A 13,071-nucleotide genomic window follows, 5' to 3' on the forward strand; every position below is an offset into this window, starting at 1 on the left:
AATCCATCTTGACTAAGAGGTGTGTGAGCACACCCAGGAGACGGTCCTGAGACAAATTAGCCAGGGAGTCAGAGAAGATGGGGCTTTCCAGATGGTACTAGTGGTAAAGAACCCACCTGCCAAAGCAGGAGACAAGAGAGATACAGGTTTGATCCCTGGGTCAGGAAGATCCCCTGGAGGAGGGCATGGCAACCCACTCCAGTATTCTTGCCTGGAGAATCCCATGGACAGAAAGAAGAGCCTGGTGGGCTACAGTCTACGGGGTCACAAAGAGTTGGACACGACTGAAGCAACTTAGCACACATGCATGCAAAGAAGACAACTGGGCAAGATGAAGAGACCCGGAAGACTCCTCCCCTTAGAAAGGATTTTAACTTCTCAAAGGCTCGACTCAAGCAACTCTCATGCTGAGTTCACCCATGGATATTTCCACATGTACTCTGCTTTTCTAATAAATAATCTACTTTCCTTTATACCTTCTGTCTTCTTGTCTCATTCCGCCTTTCGGGGTAGACTAGGATTGGCCCCTGTCATTTAGCAGTTAGGATTCCTGGTTTCCACCCAGGCAACCAGGGTTCAATCAGGGAGCTAAGGTCTTGCTTCCAGCTGCTACTTACTGCTGCGTGTCCCTGAAATCAATAGGATGTAGTGCAGTGGCACAGAAATACTGTGTTTTGCTTCTTTTTCTTCCAAAATATCAGATTTTGAGGTCCATATCATGACTTCATTAGCATCATGCTCCTCAATTCTTATGAAAACAGTTGCTTGTTCTCCCACAGGCTTTATCAGAAATAGGAAATAGGTTTGTCTCACTTGCCACTACAAATCACTCCATAGTGGCTGCTCAAGAAGAAGCCGGGGCTATAGAAGGAAGGAGTGCTGGGATGGATTAATGATGTCTGGATTGGCGCATGCTAGGGAGTGGGGTCCTACTACATGTTTTGTTTGTTCTATATTATTTACATCCTATTTATGAGACCAAAATCCTTTGGCCCAATGTCCTTGACCAAAGTCCATTCTGTCTCAAACTGGGCCAGAGTGCAAGCACTGGCATTAAAGTGGAAAATCCTTCAAGATTCTCACCACTATTCTGTCACTCCAGAAGGCTGTCAAAAGCACATGGAGGGACTTCCCTGGTGATCCAGTAGTTAAGACTTCACCTTCGAAACCAGAGGATGCGGGTTTGATCCCTGGTCCACAGCTAAGACCTGATGTAGCCAAATAAAATCAAAATTAAAAAGTTCTTTTTTAAAAAAGCCACATGGAAATTCACCGTCCCCACGAGTGGGCTTCAAACACACAGCCAGTCTCAGCACACGGCCGTGGACTACTCTTCCTACAACCATGCATGTAGGAAAAGAAGTCATCAGAGTGTAACCCAAATAGTTATCAAGTGCCAGACACAAAGGATGTCAGGAAGTCGTGGATACGTTCACCTCTCTGAACACATCCCTTGAGGAGTGACATGGCCGAAGCCCTTGATGATGGAAACCGCTCTGGCGTCCGGAGCATTAAAAGATAACTACATTAGGGCAATCGCTGTGGGCTGGGGCCTTTCATTTTAAAAAGAGCCTGTTAAACTGAGCTTTAGAAGTGGTCAAAAATATCTGAAACATTTGAAGAGGGGCCCTTTAAGAAGGTTAAGGCAACTCTGCAGGAAGAAATAAGAGTCAAAAGCAGAGCTTTAAAATCTGAGATTGTTTCAACATTTCAAGTTAAACCTGAAATGTGTCCTTGGCAAATTAATCCAAGAGCAGTGTAAAAGGAATACACTGACTATAAGAATATAAATGATCATTTCCTGCTGGAAGTCCACTGCTCTTGAAAGAAGATTAGAAGAGATAAGAGTCCATTTGTTTAATAGGTGGCCACATAATCCAGCGGTTTCCCAAGTGGTGCAGTGGTAAAGAATCTGCCTGCCAACGCAGGAGGTACAAGAGATGTGGGTTCAATCCCTCAGTCAGGAAGATCTCAAGCTGGAAATGGCAAGCCACTCCGGAATTCTTGCCTGGGAAATCCCATGGACAGTGGAGCCTGGCAGGCTACAGTCCATGGGGGTCACAGAGAGTTAGACACGACTGAGCAACTGAACAGGTGTGCAAACACACGTAATCCAGACCATCCAGTCCCAGGAAAACCCCATTCCATTGTTGCTGGCTAAGACAGAATTTGTATTTCCACCAACTGCTAAAGGCAGAGTTACTTTCCCAAAGTCCATATCGGACTAGGGATAAGTATCAATAAAGCAGGAATAAACTGCTCATGCAAGACCCCTGCATATTCAGGGGACTCACCGAAGTTTTTTCTCATTCATGCCCATCGAGTCTGTGCTGTACTAGTCACTTTTGGCTGAAGAAGTCAGTTCGAGCTCTTTCTTGTTGGATTTTCTTTTTAAATAAACATTTATGTATTTATTTGGCTGTGCCAGGTCCTAATTGCTGCATGTGGGATCTCCCATCTTTATTGCGACATGTGGCATATGGGATCTAGTTCCCTGACCAGGGATCGAACCTGGGCCCCCTGCATTTGGAGCAAAAATCTTAGCCACTGGATCACCAGGAAAGTCCATGGATTTCTTTTTATGTTCACCAGTTTCCAACATGAAGAAATTTCCCTCTATACATTTGAAATGTTTAAGAGAAAAAGAGGCTACAGTTTAATCTTTGGGAGATAATCTTAACCTCATGATATGCATAAAATAAGTCAATGTGCAGATAATCTCAAAGTAGAGGGGAGAACCCTGCCCCTGAAATAAGTACCCTAACCACTCCAATGGGGCTAAGTTCCCTGTGAAATTCGGAAGCTGTCTGTAAAGCCAAAGCTGAGAGCCCAGACTCAGAGTCAAGCTGCCCAAGGTCAAACCCCAGCCTTGGCACTTACCAACTGGGTGACCCTCATTTCTGTAACAAAAATGTCCCATGCATCACTTTTCTTGGATGGTTAACTTCTAAAGTTTATTTAAATAGGCGAGGAGGGACATGTAGAGCTGCGGAGTGGGAGGTACAAACTATTGAGTATAAGATAGGCTCCAGACTTCACTGGTGGTCCAGTGGCTAAGACTCCGCACTCCCAGTGCAGGGGCATGGATTCAATCCCTGGTTAGGGAACTAGATTCCACATGCCACAACTAAGAGTTTGCAATGCTGCAGCTAAAAGATCCAGTGTATTGCAATGAAGATGGAAGATCCCTTGTGCCCCAACTAAGACCTGGCACAGTCAAATAAATAAATAAATTTTTTTAAAATGATAGGCTGTATTGCACCACACAGAGAATATAGCCAATGTTTTGTAAATGGAAAATAACTTTTAAAAATTGTATAAATTTTTTTTTAGGTAATTAATTTATTTTTTATTGGAGAAATTTTTTAAAATTTTTAAATAAATTGCATTAAATGATCTGAGTTTCTCCAGGAAACTCAATGAATTTGAATATAAAGCTGACACATTCTGCCCACCATCCAAACTCTTGGTAGGAGCTGAAGTTGTAAACCAAGCTCCAAAACATCAAGGATAAATATGCCAGGAGACAGAGGCATTATGGCCATAGTTGACCCTACTTGATACTGATGATACAGTCATAGACCCAAGACCCCAGTGAACCCCCAGGACCTTGCCCTGAGCAGGGCCTGATGGAGAAGAGAGGTAAGAGGTGGCCAACAGCGAGAAGGAAGCGTGCGGGAGTGTTTACTGAGGGAGGGAAGCCGGGAGGCTCACAGACCTACCCTGGCTCATTCCAGGGTTTCTCCGCGTGATGCCAAAACAATTCCAGAATGTTAGTTCTTCATTAGAGCTGCTAAAGACAGAAAGATCTAATTAATATTGAAATCAGAATGATGCTGATGGAACAAAAGGTTGGGGATGCAGCAATAGCTATCCTCTGGCCAACAGGAAATATATGACACATCTCCCATCAGGATGGAACAATAAAAGTCCAAATTACCAGCATAAAGAAGGACAAAATTAGGCAATAACATCCAAGCTGCCTGACGACTTATTCTTAGCTGCCTGGCTCTTGGTGGTGGGTGAAGGGAAGGAAATTCATGCCCAGAAATAGAAGAACAGTGTTTTCTGGACGACGTTTGCCAAGCGTCACTGAAAGAGAGAGAAATGGGCTTAAACCGCTCTGGGACTTCTCTCCATCTCCTTCTGATAAAATTAGGATCCATCTGAGGGTTTCTCTGGAAGCTTGTTGGAGCCCACGGCAGACAAGGACCCCTTCAAGGTGAGTCAGTGCAGAGAGACTGTTCTGAACCCACTTCATCAACATCGTGGGGTCCCCACAAGGCCCTCAGTTCCACTCTCACCTGTGACCAGGCCCCATCTTTCATTAGTGAACCTGCTCCTACAGTGCAGGACACACAGGGAAGGTGAGAAGGACAGACCCTGGTCATTTGCCCGTCTCTTTCAACTGGATGATGTGCCAACATTGAAAAGTCAAAAATCTCACATAAAAATCTAGATTTTCAGAAACATCTGTCTTTAATTCTGTCTTTAAATGAGAAGAAGTAGGAAGCGACTGTTTATCTACTTTTCTGTATCATAAATTTGGACACGAAATGGACTAATATTTATGCAAACCTAGACACTTAAACTTCTCCAGCCTCAGTTTTCTGGGCTGTAAAATGGGATAATATTGGGACCTACTGTGTGGGGCTGCTAGGTACATCAGAGGCTGTAACGTGTTTAAAATCAGGGGAACAGAGTCTGGCATAGTATCACCATGGGCTGTGGAGGTTGTCACTGCTCCTTCTAACGGACCCTTCAGAGCAGCAAGAGAAGACATGGACCTGCCTTCAAGGGGCAAACCTGCCACCTGTACAAGGACACACAAAGCACTGAGTCCCTAATACATCCGTCTACACAGGGGACAGAAGCACAAAGGTGAGGACTGCAGCGGTGGCAGCAGGGGGTGGGGAATGTGGACTGGAGATGCATAACAGCAGGAAGAAGGTGGCAGCACAGAGCAGGTGCACCCAACCCAAGTCCAGAAGACAACCGAGCTTTCTCCAGGCACAGGGCGTGGTGGAGGGTTGCTGGGCCCAGAAAGCAGCATGAGCACAGGAAAAGATGCACAAAACCGCACAGGGGAAGGCAGAAATGAGAGAAGGGGAGAAATTGAGTCTAGACGTATTTCTGGATACACCTTCACCTGAAGTCATCATGGCTCCTTTGGCTGCATGTCAATGTATTAATATTTCCCCTTTTGGCTTAAGATAGCTGGATTTGCATTTCCATTGTTGTTGTTTAGTAGCTCAGTCACGTCCAACCCTCTGCAAATCCATGGATTGTAGCCCGCCAGGCTCCTCTATCCATGGGATTCTCCAGGCAAGAATAACTGGAGAGGGTTGCCATTTACTCCTCCAGGGGATCTTCCCAACTCAGGGATTGAACCCGAGTCTTCTGTGTCTTCTGCATTGGGAAGCCCTGATTTCTATTACTTGCAACCACAACAAAGCTAAGCTCAACAATGCAGGATTTCGTCCCAGGCCTGCAGATCCCACTACCTACCACACCTCTCAAATCCTCTCCACCTGAATTGTTCTGTCTCTGGCTCAGTGGCATCAATTCACACCACGTCTCTAAGGAACATGTTCAGGACATGCCCACCCTGCCACCTCATGCCTCTGTGAATCCAACCACTTAAGAAAATCAGGTCACACAGCATTTTGCAGGGACTGTGTGATAACATAAGAAATGCAGCTGTTCTCTCAAAGCTTCCTGCATTCTCCAGAGGTGACATTGGGTTCTGTTTAGTGACCCCCTCACCAGCAGCAGAAAACTTTATATTTTATTTTTGACAGCACATCCGCTGCCTAACCTTGCCCTTTGCAGACCAAGTTTGGAAATAAAGACCTTCCCTGGGGCAGAGAAGGCTTTTAAATGTTTTAAATGTTAATTCCCTTTTATGAGGCCTTTAGCAACTCATTATTGCAAGTCCAGCTGATACCAGAAGGCTGGAAACTTAATTATTGCAGCCAAAAGTTGGAGGGTACCCTCTTCAAGATCAGCATGAGTTTACATTGATTTCTCTCCAAGCGTGAATGAGTTCATCGCCTGCTGGTGACGTATGCCAGGCTTCTATGGTTCTGGAGACCACAGCTCGCTGACAAACAATACAACTACTGACACATGAAAACAGGAGGCCATCACTTAGTCAGGAAGATAGACATTCAAAGATTAAATCATAATTACAACATGGAAATTGCATTTTTTCTTCCTTCCTCTGAAGACCTTTAAAGAAACTTAGCAAAGAACAGAAAATGTGTTGTTTCTGAAAGCATGTTGCTGCTGCTCAGTTGCTCAATCATATCCGACTCTTTGCAACCCCATGGACTGTGACCTGCCAGGCTCCTCTGTCCATGGGATTTCCCAGGCAAGAATACTGGAATGAGTTGCCATTTCCTCCTCCAGAAGACCTTCCCGACCCAGGGATCGAACCCGTGTATCTTGCATCTCCTACATTGGCAGGCAGATTCTTTACCACTGCACCATCTGGGAAGCCTTTCTGGCAGCATAAAGACCCCCAGAGCTGTCTGGATCTTAATTTTCAGAATATGTCACTTCACATGGGGGGTGGAATTGTGACCCCAAAATGATACATCCATGTTCTAGCCCCCGGCACCATGAATGTGACCTTATTTGGAAACAGGGTCTTTTAAACATATTTATTTATTTATTTTATTTGATGTGCCAGGTCTTAGCTGAGGCACCTGGGAGCCTCGATATTCATTGCAGCATACCAGACCTAGTTCTCCAACTGGGAAGCGAGCCTGGGGCCCCTTGTATTGGGAGCTTGGAGTAGCCACTGGACCACCAGGGAAGTCCCTGGAAACAGGGTCTTTGCAGATATAATTAACCTAAAGATCTTGAGATGAGATCATTCTGAATTAGGATGGCCCCTAAATCCAATGACAAGTGCCCTTACAGGAGAATAAGGTCACACGGAGACACAAGGGCAAGACATGTGAAGATAGAGGCAGAGGCTGCAGGGATACGGGTACAAGCCCAGGAACACTTGGAGCCACCAGAGGCTGGAAGAGGCCAGGAAGGATCCTCCCCTAGAGCTTCTAAAGGAACGGAGGCCCTGACCACACCTTGATTTCAGACTTCCGGCCTCCAGAACTGTAAGAGAACAAAGTTATGTTGTTTCAAGCCACTGAGTTTGTGGGAACCTATTATGGGAGCTCCAGAAAACTAATATATGTGCCAAAGAGACTGCAGATGTAACTGAGAAAAGAACCTTGAGATGAAAGGAGTATCTGGGTCCATGGTTCCAAACCTTTTAGGCACCAGGGTTCAACTTCATGGGAGACAATATTTCCACGGACCAGGAGTGGAGGGGATGGTTTCGGATGATTCAACCACACTACATTTATTGTGCACTGTATTTCTAATCTAATGTTGCTGCTGATCTGATAGGAGGTACCGGTTCTGGGACCCAGAGGTGGGGAGCCCGGAGCTGGGTTATCCAGGTGAGCCTAAAGTTCCTTATTAGAGACAGGCAGGAGGGTCAGAGTCAGAGAAACAGAGGTGATGACAGAACCAGTGGTCAGAAAGAAAGAGATTTGAAGATGCTACAGTGTTGACTTGGAAGAGGGGGCCATAGTCGGGAAATGCAGGCAGTCTCCAGAAGCTGGAAAAGGCAAATAGATTTTCTGCTAGAGCTTCCAGAAGCAAGGCAGCCCTGCCAAGCAACCGATTTTAGGGTCCTGACCTCCCATCCTATCAGATAATAAATGTGTTTTGTTTGAAGCTACTAAGTTCATGTTGATTTGTTACAGCACCAAGAGGAAATGGATACATAGGACTTCCAGGTTATGAGGATGGAAACGAAAGTCTTTCAAATTCAGAAAAAGTCAATTAGCAACTGACTTCATGATGGGAAAGCCCTTGGAATGATACTTCAAATGATACTTTGCTACTAGCTCATAAAGGTGCTCCGCATGGAGTCAGTATTTGAACTGACATCACCTGTCTGAAAGCTTACCAACCCCCCAAACTCACTCGCTCTGCATTATTATTATTTATGTTGAGCCCAAGTAGTTCCCTTTTGACTTCCATTCTTGGAATCTAAAGAGCACAAATCTCCTCTGTATTCCAGAGGATGGTCCTCGAAAGACTTCAAAAGAGCTGTCACATCCTCCTCTTCACCTCTCCCGGGGCCTTTTCTTCTCATCACCGGGCTCAACACTCACGTTTTCTTCATTCATTTCTCCTGCGGTTTGATCTCAAGGACTCTCAGCCCCTCAGACACTCTTTGACAGAACACAATCCAATTTCCAGCCTTCCTCTTATGCCTAGAAAGACGTGGAATTCTCTATCAGAGTGACAAGTGACATCTATCATCCGTGACTTATAGAGACCAGGGGACAAGAAGTAGCTCCCTTTCCTCTGAAACCTACTATCAGAAAACCAACAGGACGAGTGTGGTGGGAAATCACAGACATCCCTCCGCCTCCAGAAGGGAGACGAGAGGGAGGGGTAGAGGCTGTGGTGGTCTGGGTGCAGGGGCTTACACACAGGGGTGTCCGTTGGTCCCTTCCAGGTCGAGGGTCACAGGGAGCAGTGTGGGCCCAGGGCTATCTGACCTTGTGAATTTCATAAGAACTTGGAAGTCCAGATGTCTATGTAATAAGCCAATTTTTACAGGGTGGTAGAAAATTAAATAAGCACAGGCACACCCCTGAATCAGATACAGCTGCCAGTCTGCCTACCTGGGACCTCTGTTCTGGGGTCACACACCCATTAATGCCAACAAAAATTATAGCAACCTGTGGCAGTCTCTTCAGACAGGTGGTTCCACAGGGAATTAGAGCCATGACCTTGTAATCCCTTTTAATGGAGTTTAATCTGTAAAAATACTGAATCACCATGCCGCACACCTGAAACTAATATAATATTGTAAACCAACTATACTTCCATTAAAAATACAGTTGGTTCATCAGATCTCACTGTGAACAAAAGCACCACGGTTTCTTGCACACACACACACACACACACACAAGTAATACACATCTTCTATTTTGTTTTAACATGGAAGTAGTTGTCAGCTTACAATGTGACACTGATCCCTTCCAATATTGCCAAGGTTCCAGCCCTTCAAAATCCTTCATGTTCTCAGATTCAGTTTCCCCAAAGTCCCAAATCAAAGAAGCCAATATTACACCTTTCTAAATTCATTCTTTCTCCCTTACCTAAGTCACCATCCCAAAACTCAGAATTTCCATCACATGACGATCTTTGGTGAAACTTGCACAACTCTCCCTGGGGAGTCACACAGAGTCTCCTGGACCACGAAGAAGTGACAGTGACCTCCACAGACCAAGGGTGTCTCCTCCTAGGGTGTTAAGGAGCATCCCCATCTTCGGGGTGTCCCTGGTGATGCTGAGGCCAGAGGACAGCTCTGAGGATGACACTGTACACCTTCGTGTTATGACAAAATGTATGACAAATATTGACACAAGAGCTGTGACAAGTGCATCACGGCCATTTAATGAATCCCTCTCTATTGATGAAGGCCCCGGAATCTGCAACAGAGCCTGGGCTCCCCTCCAAAAAAAAATGTCTACAGCCCTGAGCTTCGTGATGTGCACCCTCTGGTTTGCCAAGATCAGGCCACAGTTTGTTAGAAGAAAGCCCCATCTTCATGTGGCCACGGAAGTGATAATTGAACCAAAAACTTCTGCCTCCAAAAGCAATTCCTCTATCATGTAGGACAGAGGATATTTTTAATATATTTCTGGGAAGGGGAAATAACCAAGTATAAGGCAACAATGGAAACCACGAACTTGGCCTTGCCTATGTAGGGTAGAGCTCTCCAGAAGAGTGAGGGCCCTGCCTTGGGGGGCTCCACACCAGGCTCTCAGGAGGGGATGTGGCTGAAGGGACTATAGAGCTGAGCCATCCGTTTGAGCCCATGGTGGCATAATCACACAGATGCCATCTCCAGGTGCCATCACTAATGTCTCCCTTCTGGAATGATGAGGTGGGGGATGGTAAATAACATGCATTGTCAAAGACAACCAAGGACAATGAATCAATATTTTTCATTCTCCACAGATGAATTTGTGACTTGGCTCAGATCTTTCTAGATTCTGAATATAGAAGGCTTCAGATTTGTTTAATCAAACCTGCCCATGGAGTCCAAGACCTGCCAGGATTAAAGATTAATTTTTTCTTAATTTTAGTTAGAACTCACATCAATTCTTCCTTATCAAAAAGCCATCTCTGGCATTAGGCACAGCTTCCTGCAGGTCACCATGAGAAGGAATCGAGCCCTCCCAGATCTTGTCCACCACAGGGAAACCCTTGCAGGATTTTCTGTTCACCTCAAAGTTCTTCAGAAGGAGATCAAGTTTCATTCAACCTCTGGACAGCAGCCAGTAGAATGGAAAGAAGGCAGAATTCAGCATTACTGTATTTTTTAAAATTAATGAAGACACAGGACCTAGGAGCTCTCTTAGCAGCTTAAAGGATAAAGGATTGCTCTAAAGACGGAAGTCCTTTCTCCTGGGGTTCTGAGCTGCAAAAGGAAACTGCCAACCAGTAAGCCATGAAAAAATTGGCAGGAACTCTGAATTCAGTGATTCAAACAGACCCCTGCAAAGAATATGGAGAAAAAAATCATGGGCTGTTTCCTGGCTGAATTTGGAGCCATAAATCCAGCTAATTGGAAGGAAAATGCAGCAGAAATAATCCATGACCAGATTCTCCAAACTGTGAGCTATGTCCCACTGACACCCCAGTGAAGTTGGGGCACATGGATGGACTTTTAAATAAGTTAATCGTCATTTATTTTCATGTATATTAAGGAAAAATTAGTACATCAAGCTAATGAGTTTTACAATGGATTTTATTGTCTTCTAATGAGACATTTAAGATATTTAATGTTGAAAAAGTAAGGCATTTAGAGAAAACATGTTGAGTAAATCACACTATTTGGCACAGGAAGTTGGCAAAAATTGAGAAGATGGCAGGTAGATTGCTAAAATTCAGAAAACACTGTCCTATGAGAAAAAGAAGGAAAAAGGGGGCCCTCTCCTCCATCCCGGGGCACAGAAACAGCACGCCCAGCTATCTCTGATCCCAGGCGAGTCCCTGTCATCACTCACTCCCTCCTCAGCACCCCCATCGTTCCCTCTTCAGCACCCTTATCACTCCCCATCAGCACCCTCATCGCTCCCCATCAGCATCCCCATCATTCCCATCCCATCAGTACCCCCATCACTCTCCCCTCAGCACCCCCATCACTCCCCCATCAGCACCCCCATCACTCCCCATCAGCACCCCATCAATCAGCACCCTCATTGCTCCCCATCAGCAACCCCATTGCTCCCCATCAGCACCCTCATTGCTCCCCAGCACCCCCATCACTCCCCATCAGCACCCCCATCACTCTCCCCTCAGCACCCCATCACTCCCCCATCAGCACCCCCATCACTCCCCATCAGCACCCTCACTGCTCCCATCACTTCAGCATACCCATCGCTCCCCATCAGCACCCTCATTGCTCCCCATCAGCAACCCCATCGCTCCCCATCAGCACCCTCATTGCTCCCCAGCACCCCCATCACTCCCCATCAGCACCCCCATCACTCTCCCCTCAGCACCCCCATCAGCACCCCATCACTCCCCATCAGCACCCCCATCACTCCCCCCTCAGCACCCCCATCACTCTCCCCTCAGGACCCCATCACTCCCCATCAGCATCCCCATTGCTCCATCAGCATACCCATTGCTCCCCATCAGCACCCCATCACTCTCCCCTCAGCATCCCCATTGTTCCCCATCAGCACCCCCATCCAGGCTCTGCCCTTGGGAGCCTGGGATGCTCAGAGCAGCCGAGTGACAGAACGGGAAGGAAAGGACCAAATGCCTGGGCATCTGGAAAACCCGTTGTACCTTGATGACGTCTTCATCCGCAGACCTGCATTCCACAGCCTCTGACACGTCCACCACCAAACCATCCTCTTGAACTGCCACCACCTTGACGGGAACTGAAACAACCTTTCCAGTGAGAATGGCCGTGTTCAGAACCTCCGAGTCCTGCGCGAGAGAGAAGAGGACTCATGTCAGCCACAGGCACGCCCGTGAGTCCCAGGAGGAGTGACCATCAAGCTACCTCCGACCTTAGTAGTTGCTCTACAATTTAAAAAACTGTCTGTGCCCTCCAGACACCCCTCACACACAGTTCAGGCGTCCCTTTTGATACTGGCCAAATCTTTGGTAAAGGATGCCGTCTTTTCAGAGCTTATTCACATAGTGAACACAGCCTTCATCTCAGTTTCAAATTGGGAAAGACACAGTGCAGAAGGGAACTGGAGGCAGATTGCAAGCCTCCACACTCCTGAGCTGACACCAACACCATCCTTCCTCAAACCACCAAGCACCCCCAGAAACTTCCCAGCCGAGTTCAGGTACCATGAAACCAACAGCATGTTAACTTCTCTCCTCCTCTGACATCACTCAAAGTTTTGTAGGTTCTGTCTTCCTAACTTATCTCCCATCTGTCAAATTCTTTATTTATTTTTTCTTTTTAAAGTTGCAGCGGCACTGGGTGGTGAGGGGGCTTCTCTAGTTGTGGAGCACTCAGGCTCAGTAACTATGGTGGACTGGAGTTTTAGTTGCCCAGCCTCAGATGGGATCTTAGTTCCCCAGCCAGGATCCAACCTGTCCTCTGCATTAGCAGGCAGATTCTCAATCACTGGACCACCAGGGAAGGCCCCCGTCCATCTGTCAATATCCTGTCAACCCCAGGATCAATTCCTCCATGGAAGGACAATCCCCCCACTCAGTCAACTACCACTGGCCCCTAACTGACCTTCCTGTGTCCACAGTCTTCACAGCAGTCGGAAATCATCTTTTTTTTTTAAAGTTTTAATAGAATTCAGATTATTTTTCTACTAGATTAAAACTCTTTGAAAGCATCCTAGCGTTCTTAAGATGAAGTCCAAACTCACGGATGTGTAGGGACCTGACCCTCGTCCATCTCCCTAGCTCCCCCTTGCCCCCTTCCTGCTGTCCGTCATCACAGTCAAGCCTCACAGAGGTCTTTTCTGTTCTTCCAAGAGT

General features: G+C 46.3%; 1 protein-coding gene across 1 annotated transcript in view; it reads right to left on the reverse strand.

The window, feature by feature from the left end:
* Positions 1-13,071, reverse strand: part of TMEM132B (transmembrane protein 132B) — a 234,353-nt gene that overhangs the window by 26,952 nt on the left and 194,330 nt on the right. The window contains exon 4 of the mRNA XM_055405463.2: positions 11,902-12,045. Coding sequence (XP_055261438.2) covers positions 11,902-12,045 — 144 coding nt within the window. The remainder of the gene's footprint in view (positions 1-11,901; positions 12,046-13,071) is intronic.

Source organism: Moschus berezovskii, chromosome 19 (assembly GCF_049115385.1).
Source record: "Moschus berezovskii isolate FMDL1 chromosome 19, NW_MosBer_1.0, whole genome shotgun sequence".
Taxonomy (NCBI): domain Eukaryota; kingdom Metazoa; phylum Chordata; class Mammalia; order Artiodactyla; family Moschidae; genus Moschus; species Moschus berezovskii.